Source organism: Anolis carolinensis, chromosome 5, assembly GCF_035594765.1.
Source record: "Anolis carolinensis isolate JA03-04 chromosome 5, rAnoCar3.1.pri, whole genome shotgun sequence".
Classification (NCBI taxonomy): domain Eukaryota; kingdom Metazoa; phylum Chordata; class Lepidosauria; order Squamata; family Dactyloidae; genus Anolis; species Anolis carolinensis.
Window position 1 is genome coordinate 21,300,923 of NC_085845.1, and position 20,460 is coordinate 21,321,382.

General features: G+C 38.5%; 1 protein-coding gene across 4 annotated transcripts in view; it reads left to right on the forward strand.

The window, feature by feature from the left end:
- The window catches only part of grid2 (glutamate ionotropic receptor delta type subunit 2), a 1,070,019-nt gene that overhangs the window by 859,388 nt on the left and 190,171 nt on the right, over positions 1–20,460 (forward strand). For all 4 annotated transcript variants that reach the window (XR_010007023.1, XM_062983639.1, XM_062983641.1 and 1 more), the window contains exon 11: positions 18,818–19,130. Coding sequence is in view for 3 of the 4 variants with exons in the window: in XM_062983639.1 (XP_062839709.1) it covers positions 18,818–19,130 (313 nt within the window). In the remaining variant the exon portion in view is untranslated. The remainder of the gene's footprint in view (positions 1–18,817; positions 19,131–20,460) is intronic.

Consider the following 20,460-nt stretch of genomic DNA (forward strand, 5'->3'; position numbering starts at 1 on the left):
CTTTTCTTTCTTTATCTTTTTTATGTATTTATATCCCGCCATTCTCCCAATATAGAGATTTAAGGCAGCTAACAATAAATATGAAACACTGCTAATAAAACAATGAGAATGCATTGAAATATAAATATAACTGAAACCCATTTTAACAAACTATGTTAAACATTAAAATTTTAAAATATTTTAAAATCTCATATCTACCTTAAAGTCCCAATCATGTCACCTTTAACAGTCCAATTCTCATCAGTTTATATATACTGGATGGCAGAGAAATTGATTTATCTGCTTTATCTGCATTATCTGACCAGGAACAGGACCATCTTGGCCTTTTAGGGAGGGATTCTGGGAGCAACCACTGAGAAAGTCCTCTCCCTTGTTCCCACCAAATAGACTTCAAGGGACGTGGAACAGAGACAAGTCCCTCGCTAGATGATCACAGTGTTCTTATAAAGAAAGGTAGAATCCCTCAGATTACCTAGTTTACTTTTTATTATTTATATTCCCCCTGCTAATCACATCATGAAAGAAAGCAGTCCATCCGCAAGTCACATCTGACCATTTTCTGCTGGGGCTGGCAGAGGCAGTGATGACACTTGAAGGACAAAGATAAGGCTTACATACTGTAGAACTAAAGGAAAGAGTTTATTTGTAAACAAAAAATGTTATAGTTCCTCCTGGGTTAAAAGCATTTTGAGCCACACTCCAAAACATCTTGACATGTTCTGCAGAGAACACTTGATTTAAAAAGAACCAGTGTGCACATAGCGGCTAATGTTGTGTGCCTTCAAGTCATTTATGGCTTATGGCAGACCTGCATAACTTTCTGCCTTCCAACTCCCAGAAGCCATTACCAGCTAGTTCAATGGTCAGAGTTTGGGAACTGAAGTCCAAAACAACCAAGGGGAGGTGCAGGTTGTGCAGACCTGACTGATGGTGACCCTAAAGAGAACCTATCACAGGTTTTTCCTGGCAAAATTTGTCCTTACTTTCCTCTGGGGCTAAGAGAATATACCATAATGGAGAACAAGCCCTATGAGGAGCAGCTTAAAGAACTTGGCAAGTTTAGCCTGCAGAAGAGAAGGCTGAGAGGAGACATGATAGTCATGTACAAATACGTGAGGGGAAGTCATAGCGAGGAGGGAGCAAGCTTGCTTTCTGCTGCCCTGCAGACTAGGACATGGAACAATGGCTTCAAACTACAGGAAAGGAGATTCCACCTGAACATCAGGAAGAACTTCCTCACTGTGAGGGCTGTTCGACAGTGGAACTCTCTCCCCCGGGCTGTGGTGGAGGCTCCTTCCTTGGAGGCTTTTAAGCAGAGGCTGGATGGCCATCTGTTGGGGGTGCTTTGAATGCGATTTCCTGCTTCTTGGCAGGGGGTTGGACTGGATGGCCCATGAGGTCTCTTCCAACTCTACTATTCTATGATTCTAATGTGCCCAAGATCATCCACTGGACTTCCATGATCATGTGAGAATTATGAAGCCTGATTTATCACTAGCCTGTCCAATACTTAAACCACTACACTATGCCAGCACTATGTATTTGGAAATAGTGCTTGTTCCTCATTGGTGACTTGGAGCCTTTTGTTTTTCAGTTGGTCCCACTGTATATTTTTATAAGAATGCTATATAAGGTTGGTGTAATTCTTATGTAGCATGGAACCTGGGTGGTGGTTGCGTGACTTTATGTCATTTCCAACCTGAAGGCACGCCCTGATAGGTTTGTTTTAGGGTTTATCAGGTTTTATCCTAAGGGGAACTTATCAGGATTTTCTTAACAAGACTTGGGGGCATCTACACTTTAAAATTAATGCACTTTAACAGTCACAGATCAATGTATTGGAATCATGGGAGTTGCAGTTTTATGAGGTCTTTAGCCTTCTCTGCCAAAGAGTGTGGGTTTCTCACAAACCACAAACCTAGCATTCCATAGTATTGAGCCATGGCAGTTAAAATTGTGTCAAACTGCATTAATTATACAGTGTAGATTAGAGTTATGTGCGACATTTGTTTCTACCGTTTCTACCATTTCTTTCTTTTGTGTCTTTCATTTCTTTGGGAGCACAAAACGGGAAGCCCCCTCCCTGCATGAAAATTAGCTTGACACGAAAGTAAACTGGAGCTGAGCCTGCTTTTGTCTGTAGGCTTGCGCCTCCAAACTTGCCTCCTTGCTTTGGAAAGAGAGTGTGTGTGTGGCATGCAGGCACAGAAAGCATGAGTGCCTGTCAGTACCTGCAGCCAAGCATCTCTTACTCTAGAGTAGAAACACCAGGTAAGAAGCCTTTTTAAAGCGTGTGCTGGGAAGGGAAGCTTTTGTCTACAGGCTAGCACCTCCAGAAAGTGTGCATGCCTGCTAGTACCTGCAGCAAAGCATCGCTTACTCTAGAATAGAAATAGCAAGTAAGAAACCTTTTTAAAGCCTCCCCCCCCCCCCCCATCATGTCCAATAGGAAACGGATCTTTCGGGGCCCCCAACTGAAAACAGATATCTGCTCTCCCAATTTTGGAAGGCTTCCAAAAATGGATTGGGGCCCCTGCCGAAAGCCAAGACATGAAATGGGGCAAGGTTTACCCTCAATGCACAACCCTACTGTAGATGCACCCTTATTTAGAAGAATCCACCCAGCACTGTGTTATTAAACAAACAGCTGAGTTAAATCTATCACATTCCATTTATGAACCCTAAAGTGTGTGTGTGTGTGTTTTTTTTGTTTTTGTTTTTTTAAAAAATCACCATCTCACTGCTGTTGATGAGAAAGAGGAATCACAGATGCTTTCTTTCTAGAATAGAGGATGACGGGGAAAAGGGAATGCTTTTAAGAGAACACAGGCGACACTAGTTTAAATGGAAGGAAAGGCACTCAAATGATTTATTCCACTGGAGAGTTTTGTTTCTCTGTGTCCCTATCTCACCCTGATGAAGAGAAGATAATTGTAATTGCCCTTTTTTGCTTCAATAAAATGTCCCCTGAAGCTGAAAGGGGCCATTTGGGGTCATTGTTGTACCTTAATCTGTTTCATAAGGACTTGGAACAATTTGAATGTAAATCTATGTAGGCATTTGCTTTGTTGGTTAATCAATATGAGTAGTATTGTGCATTTGTGTTTGTAACAAAAAGCAAAGTTGATTCTTTCTACAAACAGAACAATATACAAGGAGATGTAGAAGCAAAACAAATGAGGATGCTTTATTTGATATGAAATCACTCTTCCTTTTTGATATCCATATACATTATGGGTAATTGGGATCCCATTATAAAGCCTTGGAAAGTTGGTTGTCTCATTCGACTGATGGAAAGGCTGTGCAGTCGGTTCAAAATGCTTCTATAACTGACAGTCACCAAACTTCTTAGTGACTAGTGATTATTTCACTGCCATATCTAACAATTTACAACTTGTGAATCCTTGTAACATATAGCAAAATAGATAGGTTTTAATCGTCTCTGTTCTCCTGGCCCAACCAAACTTCCAAGCATATATGTCATAAACAGTCAGAAACAATGGTTACAAGGAGAGCAAAAGAAGACAATGAACCTCAAAAGAAATTAATGGATGGCATATTTAAGGACATGCTGAAGTTATTTACATCATAAATAATTTATATATCAGTTTTCAGCCTTCCCTGGTCAGAAAACATTACTAAAATAGCAATACATTTAAAACAGAAGGAATGGAAACAACTGATAAAACCGATTCAAAGATAAGAAGTCAAAAACTTGACAGAAAAGATTTTCCTACTTATTAAAGGTCTTCCTCACATATTGTAGAAAATATCAAAGAAAGTTGAGCCTGGCTAAAACTAATATATTTAAAAGAAAAAAGAAAAGAAAATGCTGTCCCTTTTATATTATTATTTTGTATTCTTCTATCTGTATGGATCTTGTTATTCTGCCCTCCACTTTAAATTGATTTTTGACACAAAGTTTCTTTTCTTCATGTCTCCTTTTTAAGGATTTGTGGGAGGGTTTTACATCCATGTTGTTTTGGTTAATCTGATTGTTTTATTGGACTTTTAATCCTTGTAAACCACTCAGAGAGCTTCAATTATAGATGTCCACTAAATTCTATAAATAAAGATTTCCCACCGTTTTTATTTGACCAATTAGTAGCTACACAGGGCTGCTGTGAGAACGGGAAGAGAATGTTCAACTCTTCCCACTATGTCTTTTCCAAAACTAACCTCATTCCACACATCACACACTCTTCTTTGCTTTCTTTCTATATGACAGAAAAGAACAAACAAACAAAAAACAGCTTGCCAGTGGACTGTGGCAAGGCATAGATTGCCTGATTTGTTAGGCAGTGTGTTATCTCCCAAGCTTAGAAAAGTTATTTTTTTCAATTATCTCTTCTAGAGTCCAGTGAATGAGTTAATGCAGGAAGTGGTTGCCAAAAAACCCTAACCTTTCCAAACACCATTGCCGTTGCTATGTGTTTTCAAATGATTTCTAAGTTTTGGTGACCCTAAGGCATCACAGAGTTCCTCTGTAAGATTTGTCCAGGGAAGATTGGCATTGCTTTCCTCTAAGGCTGAGAGAGCATGGCTTGGCATTCACCCTTTGCACTCTGCAGAGACTATTCTTACAAAAATCACAGACCTCCTACAGGCCAAGTCAAAAGGCCTATATTTGTTCCGTATTCACCTTGATCTCTCTGCAGCCTTTGACACAGTTCAGCCTATTCTTTTGTTGGATTCACTTCATGACCTACCTACTGATTCAGTCTTCAGCTAATTCACATTTTATCTCTCAGGTTGATCGTTTAATGTAATAGCTGGAGGTCAAATTTCTTCCATTCCCCTTTTGGATGGGGTTCCCACAGCTCTTCCCTGGGCCTTTTGTTGTTTCCTCTTTACACACTCTCCTTATGTAATATCTGTTTATATGGTTATCAATATCCTCTTTGTGCTGATGATACTCAGCTATATTTCTCCAGTCCGGAACTCTCTTCTGATATGAAACACCATATTGAAGCATGTCTTCCAGGTATTTCAGCTTGAGTGCTTCATTGTCATCTTAATCTTATTGTAATAATAACAGAACTACTTATTTTTTCCGTCAAAACCTTCTTTAATCTTTTTTGATTGGTTTTCTATTATCTCACCTCCATCTTCTGATTCTGTTTAACGTTCTGTTGTTAAGCTTATCTTTCCCATCATTTTGATCATGGTGCTCCACTTTTGATATATCTTTATTGGTTATCCATTCCTTCCAGGATTTAGTGCAAGCTTCTTGTTTTAATGTTCAAAGTGCTACACAATCTAGTTCCCTGATATCTTTCAGCCCTTATCTCTTTTGGCCAGGCTGCTTGAGATTTGTATTATGGGATTTCTGGGCTTCTTGCCTATGCAAAGGTATCCTTTTTCTTGGCTCACCTACTACTTTTTCACTTCCATGCTTGAACAGCGATTCAAACCCTGATCTTCCAGACTCTCAAGACATTATCACTCAAACCCACAATTCCATGGCAATCATATGACCATAGATAGCAGATATATTTGAGAATCAGCACCTTCAATATTGGATCTCTCTTCATTTGTGCAGTTTTGCTTATTCACCAATCTTTATTCCAGCAATCACACTTCCATATACCCTTGTACTCCTACCTTCCCACATTTCCACTGCTCTGTAATTTTTGAGCAATTTCACACTTTCAGCAATGAAAATCCAAAAAGGCAAAATTACCTGTAAAATAATATTAAATAGACTGAAAACACACAGCTCAGAAATAGCAAGGAAGTGGAAGACTGGGAAAGGAGAATTTTCTCTCCCCTTGATATCCCTTTACCTTTGGCTCTCTGGCATGGAAGCAGAACAGATAGGTAATGGGAACATTGCAAATTGTGAGCTATTGATGACTTTCCTGTCAATAGTGAGAGAAGGGTGAATCGTGGGGAGGACATAGTGCAGCAGCGGGATGGCAGTTTGCCTGCCTTGTGCAATAAAGTCTTTAGTCTAATACTCAAACCACTAAATTACGCTGGCTCCTATTCCTTCTTACTTCATTCCTTCTGAAAATTTAGCAGTCTGGGGAATTTGAATTCTAAGATTTAGTGCCATTTTTTCAAAATCCAAATGGCAATTTATAGTGAAAGTCAATTTGCCGAGGGTACTTAAATTATGTGTTTCTGAATGGCAGGGGGTTGGACCGGATGGCCCTTGTGGTTTCTTCCAGCTTTATGATTCATATTTAGTACATTTTTTTTATTTTTCACTTACCTATAGTACTTGGCTGGAGGGGATGGACTTGCAATGTAAAATTCAGTGGATTTCAAACTTTTGGATATTTGTTGTCTTATCTGCAATAAGACAAACAGTGCTAGGTTTCTCCCATGCACTTGTAAAATTACAGACCTGAAGTCTGATTTTTTAAGGAATTGAAAAGTCATGTTTAAAGCCCACTTTAAATCAAGAGGAGTACTATTATATGCGGAGTCATTCATGTATACAATTTTAACTGGGGAATTAAACAATAATGTGGATTCAATTCCGTTTGAGATTCATCATAATTTTTTTATTTCCCCTGTTAGATTTTGGTTAAGATGCTAACTTTTTCACATTCAGTAAATTATTCAGTCCCTTTTAAACTAGTTTTGAACTGATTTGAATTCATGTCATATAGATTAATATCATAAACTCTTCCTACTGCAATGCAACTCTTGTAAAGGAATTCCTATGATAAATATTTAAGCCTGATGCACACACCCCAAATTGAACATGTCATTTGCATGCACTAATACTGTGAGGTCTTGTAGACTGTCAATCATACTTACCAGCTGAAAAGTCAGAAAGATTTCGGTTCCCTAAATAATATTTTTATGTTAGCTTTACTGAAGCATTTGCTACAAAATGCACACCCTCCAATATTATTCAGATGAAAACTAGGATGTGTGTGGCCAAGCGGTGTCAGAGTGTGGTTAAGATGACAGACATTATTAATAAGAAAGAATACACAAGCTCAGAGAAGCTGCAACAGTTAACTTTTGCCAGATTGGAATTGGCAAGATTCTGCCCCATCTTCTCCCTGCTGAGTTGATTGAGAACAAATTTCAATCCAGGAATGGGAGTTATACTTTATGGTGGTGGATATGGGGATTGTACTACAGTATACCTCTTAGTTGACACTGTAAATGAGAGAAGACCTTTCTTGCTGACAAGCTGGAAACTTTCATGTCATTCTGCACCATTCTAGACAGTGTAGCAGAAAGGGATTTGTGATTGTATAGGCAAAAACATGCTTGAAATATCGGAGACCTCTTCCCCTGGCCAACTGGTTTAATGGAGTACATTGAAGTTCTCTGTTTCTCCTAAATAATCTGTAATATCCTGTATTATCTGCTGATACCAAAAATCCAATAATATCACCATTAACAAGTGATATTTTTCCACTATCAATCTGTAGCAGAATTTCAGATTGAAGATGTTTCAATCTGTAAAGTATTAATTTTCTAATAAATTAATACCGGTCTCTCTAAAAGCTACATTCAGTCTAAACGTATTTCATGATACCAAGTGCCCATGAAATTATGTGTAGTGATAGTTTGACATGAAGCATAAGAGGATTGCATTCTTCTCTGTACTGTTAAAGTTTATATTTTGGACAGATACTTTTATATCTAAATATTAACACAAATGTACATATTTTGCTTTTTTTTCTTTACATGAATACTTAACAAACTTTGGCTTCTGCAAACCGCTGCTTCTCTAATTTTGACAGAATAATGATAGATATTTCCACTCTCCAATTTTAAGATAATTTAACTGTATTTGCATGTCATTAGCATGTTTCCATTGAAGAGCTCAATGGCGAAGCAAGATCTGTTTTGTACAACCTGTTCATCACAATGCCATGTCCGCAAGTCGCCTAGTCACTTTTACATCACTAAAAAGGGAACACAAGAAAACATGTATTTCTAAGAATGTGTTTATAACACATATGTATGTAGATGCAAATGTAGAGATGGTGAACTGAATAGTAAATTACTTACTTTAAAAAGACCTATTAATATACATCTCATTTTACTGATTGTGTGGATACTGCAGCTGGTTGGGCAACACCTGGCTGTTATCCTCAAATAAGCTATGTTATCATTGCTTCTGTACTTTGAATGTCTTCCATATAGAATCATAGAGTTGGGAGAGACCAGATCATGAAGTTTCACAAGTTATATTAATAGACAGCAGGGGTTTGGACTAGATGCCCTTCTGGGATCTCCCAAATAGTGAGGCAGGCTGGGTGGACATGACAGCAAAAAACAAGCTTGCCCATGCATCGCTTGATTGATTGCATGATCTATCAGATGTTTTAGATTTGTCTGAAAACACATTTTGATCAGAAATTTCCCTACCTCATGACCAAAGATAACTCTATGTGTAGATGAATCTGGTGGGTACATGAAGAACATTCCCTGGATGCTCAAGAATATAGGGAAGAGTTTATATTCTACCTATGTCATAGGTTTTAGCTCTACTCATTTCTGTATCAAGAACACTAGTATAGAAGTAGTCCTACTACACTCCTTACAGCCACCCTATGTTTACCAGGAAAGTAGGAAGAGGAAATTGAACTGTGTTTGGGCAAAAATAATTACAGAGTTTCAAAGGAAAAAAAAAAAAACCTCAACTGTGAGATAGTGCATTTCTCCTTTTGCTTCCAGGTCCGCAGCTTGGGGGTCCTCCTGGACTCATCACTGACACTTGAGGCTCAGGTGTCGGCGGTGGCCAGGAGGGCCTTTGCACAACTAAAACTTGTGTGCCAGGTGCGACCATACCTCGTGAAGTCTGATCTGGCTACGGTGGTCCATGCCTTAGTTACCTCTAGATTGAATTATTGCAATGCACTCTACGTGGGGCTGCCTTTGAAGACGGCCCGGAAACTCCAACTAGTTCAGCGGGTGGCAGCCAGGTTTCTAACAGGAGCGAATTACAGGGAGCGGTCTACTCCCCTGTTTAAGGAGCTCCACTGGCTGCCGTTCACCTTCCGGACCCAATTCAAGGTTCAGGTGTTGACCTACAAAGCCCTGAACGGTTTGGGACCCACTTACCTTTCTGACCGCATCTCCCCCTATGAACCCGCACGATCTCTTCGTTCATTGGGGGAGGCCCTCCTCTTGCTTCCGCCTCCGTCACAAGCGCGGTTGGTGGGGATGAGGGAGAGGGCCTTCTCCGTGGCGGCCCCCCGGCTCTGGAACATGCTCCCCAGGGAAATTAGGCAAGCTGCCGCCTTGGAATTCAGGAAGAGCCTGAAAACCTGGCTCTTCACACAGGCCTTTGAAGAAGTACCGCCCACTGTATGCTAAACCCTTGTACTAACGGTTTCTTCTGACCAGTTGTACCTGCTGGTTAACTCCTTGACATAGCCTCAGAGTTCACCCCAGTTTAAGGCTCTTCCCATGACCTTGTAGCACCTTAACTTCCTTCTTGTTTATAAGTTCCACTCAGTGCACTTTGCCCAGCTCATTTTATGTTTTTATTGCTGTGTTTTTCATGTGTTTTATAATGATTGTGATTTTTTAATGCCTTTTAAATTTATTTGTGTGTTTTTGTATTTGATATTACTGTATGCTGGTTTTATATATGTAAGCCGCCCCGAGTCTCTCTGGGGAGATGGTGGCGGGGTACAAAAATAAAATAATAATAATAATAATAATAATTATTATTATTATTATCTATGCACATAGTTGTTATATGTGTGTATCAAAATAGATAAGGCTTGCATTTATTTATATTAATGTTTGTAAATATGTTTCTATCCATTATAATATGTCTATAAAATTTACAGATTTAGTGTTTCTATAAAATCATGAATTGAAAACTATTCTATGATTCTATGATCTTAGATTTCAATCACATAGATGGTTGTTATTCTGCGAGTAGTTCTTAAATCTATAAAATACTTTCTGTATTAACTCAGCAGAATTCTTCCCACACATTAAAAAAAACCAAAAACTCCAGAAAAAAAGATTTATTTTCACTTATTCTCTGATGTGTTTTTGAGCACACACATTCCTGCCCTTATAATGAATTCCAAACCCAGAGCCTGGAATGGAAAGGAATTAGCAATAATATTGTGTGAAATAGCTACAGCCATAGTTATTATGTGAAGGAACATTGAAGAGCACTCACTCAGCTGGCTGTCTGGAGTGTTAAGGAAGATGTGTCACCCTCACTAGACAGACATGAAGAAATCCTCCAGAACAATTTTATGTTCTGGACCTGCTCTGTTACTCAGAGGTGCCTCCTACACCTGCCTCCTCATCCCTTCCCATAAAGTCCCCACACAGTTCTAATCACAAGCAAGGCTCCATTTCTTCAAGTAAACAGAAGCTTTAAGCATTTAGATGGCCTCTTTTTATATTTCTTTTCAGCAGACAGCCAGTCAACATTATACACACACATGCATATCCTGCATTCAAAATTCATCTTTAGTTTTGCTGCTACAATTATAGTATCACATGTGGGTGGGTGGGTGGGTGGGGAGACCAGTAGAAATAACAGCTCCTGAAGTTGTGACTGCTGTCTCTTGAGACATGCAGAGCATAAAGCCGGTTAGATCAAAGAAGGTATTAATAGTCATCCTCATATCTTAAATTAAATGGATCTGGAAGCGACAAAGACAGTGTGGTTGAAATGTATAAGTCAGGTAACCATATGGTACAGCAAAATCATTTTCAGGTGCTATTGAACATCTGCCACGAAAGAGAGATGTTCATTATTATGACGATACTTTGCAGCCACATCAACAGCACAGATAGAAACAACAATATGTTGTGCACTTTTATCATAAGCTTCTAAGAAAACATCTCCACATTATTTCAATTTAGGCAGGAAATAATAGTTCTTCTGAGTGAAAATTGTATGTGTGCTGAAGAGATCCTGAAGAGATCTTGAGTGGGTAGTTATACTCTAGAAAAAAAAGTTGTGCTTGAATGCCAACAGCAGATCAAATGGCTCCCAACATGGAGCATAAACCCATGTTCCTGAGAATCTCATGCTTTACTGACAAAGTCCCCATTTATTATTAGTTACTGTACATTATTGGCATAACCTTTTAAGAACCAGCATGGTATAATGTTTTGAGTATCAGATTAATACTCTAGGAGGCAATAGTCTGAATCCTCTCTCAAGCATGGAAACCCACTGGCTGACCCTGGACATGCCACACTCTCTTACACTTGCCACAAAAACTCATAATATAATTATTTTAATATTGACATATGTTGAAAATTATTTGTAGATAGACAACACACACACACAGTTTTTCATTGGTTAATTTATGGTGCTGGGTTGTATGTAGAAATGTTCTTGTATCCAGAAATCCAAAAGCTGAAAGCCTCCAAAATTTGAATCTTTTTGCCACCAGCTGCCCATTTCCACCTTCAAGCTGGCAGCTGTGACATTCGTCATTTGTTTACAAGGCAACATCAGGTAGCTGGAAGGCTCCCCAAAGGTCTCTTGTGCTGTACAGATACTATATTTCTTTTTCAGTCTCTCATATTCTCAATCTCTCTCTCCAACCTCAATCACTTGCTACGTCTGTTGTGCCTGAGATGTAAAGCTAGAGAAAGTCTGAGGATATGTGAACTAATGGGAATGCAGATGGTGTACGAATCCATGCCCTCCAACCTTGCAAATACAAGTACTATACTACTTGTATTCAAAAATCATGTATTAAAAAAAAGTGAAATGTGAAGCACTTCTAGTCCCAAGCATTCTGGGGACCTTCAACCGATATATGCTTGTTTAACTGTCCATTTACTGAAAGATTCTGACCTTCTCAAAAACTGGCATTTCCAGGCATGATTTTAATAATAACTCCCAAGAGGGACAGTTTGCTACTACAAACCATCTTCTATGAAAAAGACAGCAGATGTAATTGTGCAATGCCAATCTATTCTGCAATGGAAAAAGTGGAATCTTGATTTGCCATTATTACTAAGCAAATTGGAAGCATGATGAAATTTGGAAGCATAGTGAAAAGGGTGTTGACTTATATTGCTTTGTTGCTCTATTAAAGAAAAGAAACATCCATGTGTGTAATATCCTTCAAAACAAGAGGTGGTGAGCATCTGCCTATAGAAGTAGTCTGGCTTCTCCAATCCAACTTAGTGTAGCGCCCTGGTCATGCAGCCCTTTCCATAGCCCCACACTTCAGAACACAGGGTGAGAAAAAGGATGGAAAGAGTGAGTGAGAGAGAAATCACTAAATGGTTAGGAAATCAGAGTTGCTCTTCCCTCATATTCTTCACATGAGAAAATGTGGAGCAAGAGAACAAACAGCAATCAGTTTATGTTTTGAGTACCAATTGAATAGGTATGTTTTATATTATTTTCCTTGCATGATGAGTGACATTGGCTCCGTGAATGAGTGATATTTGGGTCGGGACATGATCCCTGAACAGCATCCAAGCTAGAGATGGTGAAGTGTTTTGATCCAGTCCCCAGTCTGATTCCTGAAATTTTCTGTAACATGATGAGCCAGGGAGACTTTGTAACTGGGTTTCCTGCATCTTATATTATGAGATTTCACTGAAAATCTGGCAAGATTAACTAGGTATTTCAAAATCCCCATAAAAGCTACAGTGCCAGCCTTCCAAGGCACAGCCATATGACTGGAAGATACAGTCTTGATCCCTCAAGTGTTAGAGGTCTTCATTCTGAGTAAAGTCAGAATAATGACTCAGCCTAGTAACATTTTCATTACCTTGGAGTAGGTTCCTTATATGTTATGGATGGGATTGCCTCTCCTGGAGAATTAGCCAGTCAGAGAACCTTACCCCACTCTTATTTTCCCTGTTTACATATCACCCTCGTGTGCTGGTAAAACAGAAGCCATTCCATGATGCCCAGCCACAGTGGCTGTGCATGGAAATCCATCTTGCTAGTGTGTGAAGATGGAGAGAGGAGTCCATTTTCAGGAGTTGGGTACTTCCCGACTCCTGTCTGAAGAAAGCAATGAGAAGTGGAGGAAAGTGGGAAGAAGACTGGCCATCCTCAAAGATGGATCTTGCTGGGGTAAGTCAGGACCCCACTCTATAGGACACTCTCCCATGCCCCTCCCCCCTCCCGCCCATGGGATAGACTCCTGAGAATGCCTCTTGACTTCCTGTTCTTCCCAGATGTCCAAACTGCAATGGCTTCTAGATGTAATTTATACTACATTTGAAATATTATCTATGTTAACAGAGAATATGACATGATACATTTTTATTAGTTTATTCTTCTCTATTTGTAGGTGGTCTGGTTCAAACTGGTTCAAAACTTTGGCCACTCAATTAAATAATTTCCAAGGTCCTTTCAAACTTTCTAATTATATGATCAGCATGAACTGATAGCTTCCAGGTCAGTGGGTAGCGCATCTGTTTTAACTTTAATGGAGCTACCTAATGTACTGAAGCTATGTTGGAGATACATTTCCACACTGTGGATTCTCCTTTAATGTTTATACTGAAACCAAGTGTATGAACAGACTAAGTGAAATGGAAGCCACAAAACATGGCCTTCTCTCTGTCTGATCAAAAATGTCAACAATATAGTAATAGAAACGATATTATAATAATCTTTAGTTTTTTGCATATCAAATTATAACAACAATGCTATATCAACAATCATGTTGAATCCAATCTCCAAATCTCCAACAGTTATTAAATTCCCCAGTCTATATTTCCCCTATAACCCATTTTAGCTTCTTTTTTAAAGCAAGGAAGGATTTTAACATAATTTGAAAATATTAATTAAAAGGAGAAGTTGGATTTCATGAAAAACTCCAGTAAAAGAGTAAATTTCAATTAGAAATCACGAACAGAAAAGGCAGCCAAATTACATTTCCCTGATCTGTATTACTGACTGTGTGAGTCATTGTTTAATGAAAAACCCTAAAAGGTCTCCAACCCAATTTTAATTTGCAAAGGATAGAATACACTTTCCAGAATAGTAAAATAGCATGTTTTGCTACAAATAAAGATTGGCAATCCAAGCTGCTCTTGGGTTTTATAGCTTCCAGATTGCAGGAATCTATTCCAGAATAAGGTGATTAAATAAGACTTCTGGCTTTAAGAACAAGAGGAAATTAATTCTGTCAATGCTGTCATCTTGAAAGGACACAGGGCCTTTCCAACTCATATGCCCATAGTCTCTCGTGAACCATCATTTTTGCAGCATTGATCATTTTCCAAAAGGCCTACATCAAAGCCTATTGGGAGACTGGTGTGTAAGAAATATAGTTTCCACTCAATAATATTTTTGCTGAATAGTTTTCTGCTTGAATAGGTTAACAGAGAATGTGGTTAATGACTTCAGGGCAGGCTTCCATTGTGTTTGCATAATGTACTCTGAATCATGAATCCAATTAGCACTTAAGTAACCCATATTTGGATTGAGACCATCTAAGCTGAATTTACAAAGGCAATATGAAAAAGGAGACAAAAACCATTTTAATCCTATTGGGAGTTAAGAGATAGGTAATGTCAGGCTTCTGGAATATGCAAAAATGTTAGATTGTGTTGAGAATCTGTTGAACCAGACAATGCATAGGTTCTGCTGCAAACCTAAGAAATGAATACAATCTATTACTCAGGCTAAGTAATTAACCAGACTTCTTTCCCCTTTGGACTTTCTTTGGAGAAATACCCTATAAGGATTGTATCTTCTTTTTAATATATGACAAAATGAAGATGAATTCCACTAGCTAACGAAAACACTTAAAAGTTAAACGTAACATGTTGTTTTGGGAAACAGCCCATGATAGCTACGGACTCCAATGTTGTGAGTATGGTGAATCTACACTGTTTTTGGTCTAGATTTTAGTAACAAATAAAGCAGCTCAGAGAATCTAGAAGAGTCGGGGCCTTCAAAAACAAGGTTTAGGATCATATGTTGTCCTAATGCATATTTGGACTTTCCATATTTTTATTGTTGAACTAGGGTGTGTTTACATAATAGCATTATATCAGCTGGATTTCAGTTTTCGCAGCCACAAACTTATCCTATGGAATCTTGAGAGTTTAGTTTAGGAGATTAGTGACCTAAGAATTCTCTGCCATAAAGCTATGTTTTGGTTGAAGGGAATGTACTTTGGCCTTTTACTACATAATCCTACCAATCCTACACTTCCATAAGCATTGGCACCACAAGGTGTAATAATAACGCATGATGTTACACCCAAGGAGCTGGTCGCAGACCAGACCAGACTACTGTACCAGAAAATTTGACAAAATCACCAGGTATAAAAAGTCAGCAGCAACAAAAAGGACAGTGCGTACTTGTAGCACATAAAGCTGAAACCAGGTGATTCAATGCATCATAGTAATTGGCTAACAATGACAGCTCTAACTAGAACACGTACACATGAGAAAGTTGAAAAAGTAAATTGTTTTGTAGTTATATCTAATTATAGAGATATGTTTCTACTAAATAGTACATTTCTGCCAAAATACTGCACAAACATTTTATAGACAGTCATTTTGGTGTCATTTTTTCTGATAGTTTCCACACACCCTGCACTCTGCTATTGATGCTCTGTCCATAGGATAGAGCCTTAGCAATTAAGCTAGAATCAAACTGCTGTATTAGTGCAGTGTGGATAAACCCCTTCCTTGACAGAATGTCTTGAGAGCTTAATATTTCCCATCAATTAAGAGAAAATAGCCAGCCAGATTGAATTCTCATGATTACAGACTGAAGCACTTCTATGCCTTTGACACTGCAATTTACACAAACAAAGTAAATCACATTGAATTCACTTTACCTTGTAGTAAACATGTATAGGTTATATTATACACCTTCCCTTGAAACCTGACAGTGATGACATTTGGCTCCATTCTGTTTCATTAATTCATTAGTGCTCATCATTTTTTGTGGTTGGGGATGAGAGTGAAAGCACACTTGTTCATTTGTTCTGGTTCCGGTAAGGAAATTGAATGAAATTGTTCCTTTAAAAATATCATTCTCACACAGAGATTGGACTGTTTGTAATTTATCTCACATTTCCTTCTGTAGCTCAAACAGGCACCTATGTGGAGTCTTTGTTGATACACAACATGGAACTTTTGGTAATACAGATTCAAATTAAAATCAGGTGATTAAGGAATTAAAACTCTTTAGCAAGGCATGCATCCTAATAAAACCAGCTCTCCACAAAAACTTCCAGTTGTTTCAGGTGATACTGTGCCAATAAGAACAACCAAGATAAATGGATAGCAGATTTCCTCTGGCTATTTATCCTCAAAAACTGAAAGAGGGCCTCTTACTATGTTTACTTGCCAGCACATCACACTTACAGCCCCTCCCTCCCATTTTATGGGCAGTCACCGTAAATTTATTGGGGGTCACGGCTGCCATCAGAAAACTTCTGGTCATCACTCCTGCCCCCATCACATAACAACAGAGCAATCATGAAATTGGGCAGATCTGTAATCACAAGGAGAAATCGTGAATTTAGTCAAAATAGCGCTAAGAACCCATGGGGTCCATGACAGTCTCTGTCTGTTTTGGAGCTTGCCATGGTGAAAAGGGGTGTTCCGATGGGCGGACCTTGGCAGCAAACTCTCATCCCTCTTTACAGAACTGTATAATAATTCCTTCCCTTTGCAAATTTTTTCAAAAAATTATTAATGACAGATATAGTCTAATAGAGGCATTGTAGAACAGAGAACAGGGAGTTTTCAATGGCTGGTTTGTTCCAACTACAATATTGTACTTAGGAGAGAGCTGTCATCCCTGTATACAGAAATGCATGATTACTCCTTCCCCCTGGTGGCACAGTGTGTTAAAGCGCTGAGCTGCTGAACTTGTGGACCAAAAGGTCCCAGGTTCAAATCCCGGGAGCGGAATGAGCGCCCGCTATTAGCCCTAGCTCCTGCCAACCTAGCAGTTTGAAAACATGCAAATGTGAGTAGATCAATAGGTGGGAAGGTAACGGCGCTCCATGCAGTCATGCCAGCCACATGACCTTGGAGGTGTCTGCGGACAACGCCGGCTCTTTGGCCTAGAAAAGGAGATGAGCACCAACCCCCAGAGTCAGACATGACTGGACTTAACGTCAGGGGAAACCTTTGCCTTTTTTATGGAAAGAAGTAGTTTAAAATAGCATCCCTGTCTCAAAAGTCAAATGGGTTTTGAAGCAGAACTATTGAATCCCACGGAAAGCAATGGTTTAAAACAGCATCCCTGTCTCAAGGGTCCAATAGGTTTAGATACATTATAATTGGATCCCATTGAAAGCAATGGTTTAAAACAACATCCCTGTCTCAAGGGTACAATGATGCAGAACAGTTGCATTCCATGGAAAGGGATTCTGGTAGATTTGCATGAAGAAAAAAAAGCTGAGGGTGGAGACATATATTGCCTATGTGTGATGAGGAAGATAGCGGACGCATACGGGGAAGCACTAAAAGTCTGATGAGAGGAGAATGAATTGAAATGAGCAAGAGGGCTGGAAGGTACGATCAGATCCTGATTCCTCGCTTTATTTAACTTAATGATGCCTCACAACACTGCCATCTGATAAGGTCCTTGGTTAAGGATTTATGTTTACTAGAGAAACCTTTCTCAGTGTCTCACTAATGGAAGCAATGCATTTTGTGAAGACACAAGAGAGAGCCTTCTTTGCTGTGGCATCCCAGTTGTTGAATGTCCTGCTCTTGGAGGGTCAATTGGTACCATCATTCACCAATGCAACTAAAATGAATATTATACCTAGAATTGTTTATGTTGTATGTGAAATTCCTCTAACTATACCTTTAAGTATTTTCAAAAATGAAATCCTCCTAGGATTTCAATGAAAAGGATGTAAATTTCGGACAGATTCAGTCTTCCAGATCTTATTACATACCACCAGACATACCTGTCATCTTGTATTAATTCTTTGACATACCCGCTTAAACTAAGTAATCCACCATGGTTAGCTTTGGAGTCTTCATTTCTGACACCTCTATGTTAATGGACAGTACATGTTTTGTATAATTAAAATGTAGTGCTCTGCCAACAATTTCAGTGGTTAGAGCTGTGTGGTAAATTGTGTCTTGTCAATTGCAATTTGACTGGTATACTGATGTCAAATTGATGTTATGGGGAATCCAGATTTGAGCATTGGTAAGGAACCATTTTAATGAAAGGAACTGATTGACAATGAGATTACCTTGAATTAGATTTTGCCCTTTTCAGAGTTGCAAGCACAGTTTAAACTACCTCTATCTAATAAATGTCAGTACGTATAACTGAAATATTTGTTACAATCCATATTTTGCTCATTTTTTTCCATGTGTATTTAATGATGGAAATTTTAATACAATTTCAACATTTGAAAGAACAATGTATATGCCACATTTGCTCAATTCTTATAGAAAGTTACAACTAATCTGATTCTTTTTCCTCCTTTGAGTTTTTATTTTTCTAGTTTTGTTATGCTGGAGCATTACTGTGTGAAACTCAAACCCTATTTGAATGTAAATAATAAACATTAATAAAAAATATTTCTGCAATCACCATCATTGGCCCATCCTATCGTTTGTAATCAATTTAATTCCCATTTTCATTACTCTTCCATCTGGCAAAATTACTCTTTGGATTGATAAACATATGATAAGAAGATCTTGGCCACTCTTTACTCAAATTTACCCTTTACTCTTTGTCAAGTTTTTTTTTTCTCTTTAAAAAGTCTCAATGTTTGCAAATCCATTACAACATGTACCTTTTGTTCACTTCTGACACAAGAAATAAAGTTACTCAATGACTCAAAGTTTGTAAATTGAGTACCAATTGCATTATTTTCCCCTACTATTGCTCATGGAAATTAATTATTTCTTTTTCTTGCCTTTTCAGAGAGCTGATATAGGTATTTCAGCATTAACCATCACACCAGACCGGGAAAATGTGGTTGATTTTACGACCCGTTACATGGACTACTCAGTGGGTGTTCTGCTCCAGAAGGCTGAAAAGACCATGGATATGTTTGCCTGCTTGGCCCCCTTTGACCTATCCCTGTGGGCCTGTATAGCTGGCACAGTGCTGCTAGTAGGACTTTTGGTCTACCTCCTCAACTGGCTCAATCCACCCCGTCTGCAAATGGGATCAATGACTTCAACAACCCTTTATAACTCCATGTGGTTCGTTTATGGCTCCTTTGTGCAGCAAGGTAAGCATTCCCTATTGTGTTTAACTTTCAACCCTATTTAAAATTTGTAGTAAGACTTTTCAGTATTTGCCTTCTTCAACTGTACCAAATAAAAAGCAAGCTATATCCAAAGTGACAGTTAAGAACAGAGAAGATTAAGTGTTCCAAAACTATGCTGATGCTTTGTGTTACCCTTTAGACTCATACCTCAAGGTTTCAACCTTGAGAATAACACATAATATCATTATCCTTTTTTGAATAATTTATTCTTGTGAGGCTTGAAGTAGACACAATATTGAGGACTTTGTGTCTGAACTTACATTTGAGAAAAGCTCTGATAACGAATATGGCAAGATTAGGTTAAGGACCGGTGGTAAATATTAGAGCTAAGAAAGGTGGCAATTGCTTTGCAAGGGTTCAAGACAAATTGTCCAAATTGCCCTCACCCTTGTGTTGGACAGCCCTAGAACCATCACATGATACTCAAACCTGTGGGTGAAGTTTTCAAGTACCTGAAAGCTATGAAGTAATAGGCAACAATTGGACAGAAAATATATATGTGAATAGAAAATTATATCATCATCTCCTTCTTCTTCTTATTTATATCCTACAAGTCAGCAGGGTGAGATATATCAAGCTCTTTGCAGGAAAACAATGAAGCCACAAACAGCAATGAAAACAAGGGGGTGTATCTTGTGAAATGAAGTGTGACTGTTGCAGTGGATCACAGAGGAAACAATAAAAAAACTAATGTTGAAGAAATATCAGTGCATTAACTGCGTTTTTTGGTCTAAAACTATTTAGTTGCTTGTGATTTCCTCTTTTTTTCATCATTTTAAAATGTATTTGTTATGCAATGCTTTTGACACGAAATAAATAAATTAACTGCGTTAAACAACTTGGTATTCTGCAAGGGCTAAATGACATACTGGAGAGAGGGAAAAAATGGTTATGATGATGATGACCACAAACACTACCACTATCACCCTAAGCTGAAAAACTTTTAAAAGCCAACCTGACACATATAATAGAGGATCTAAGGTAGCAGGTTGTTATCAATGGTGGTTGGTGGCTTTCCTCTCATTTGGGTGGTGTATCCATTTCACATTTTAGTCTGATTTTTTTTTTCAAAAGCATCAAACATGCTTCACCTCTTTTGGTGGTGAGGTTCAACATTTTAAACAGTTCCTCTCATGTGTGGGCTAAACATGGGTTGGATTCACCATCCCACTACTATGGAATCCACCATTATAATTGCAAGGTAGTTAGGGTCTCATCCATAGAGTCACCATATGTTGAAGCTCACTTGACTACAAATAAGAACAGCTACTAAAGTGTTAAACACATGATT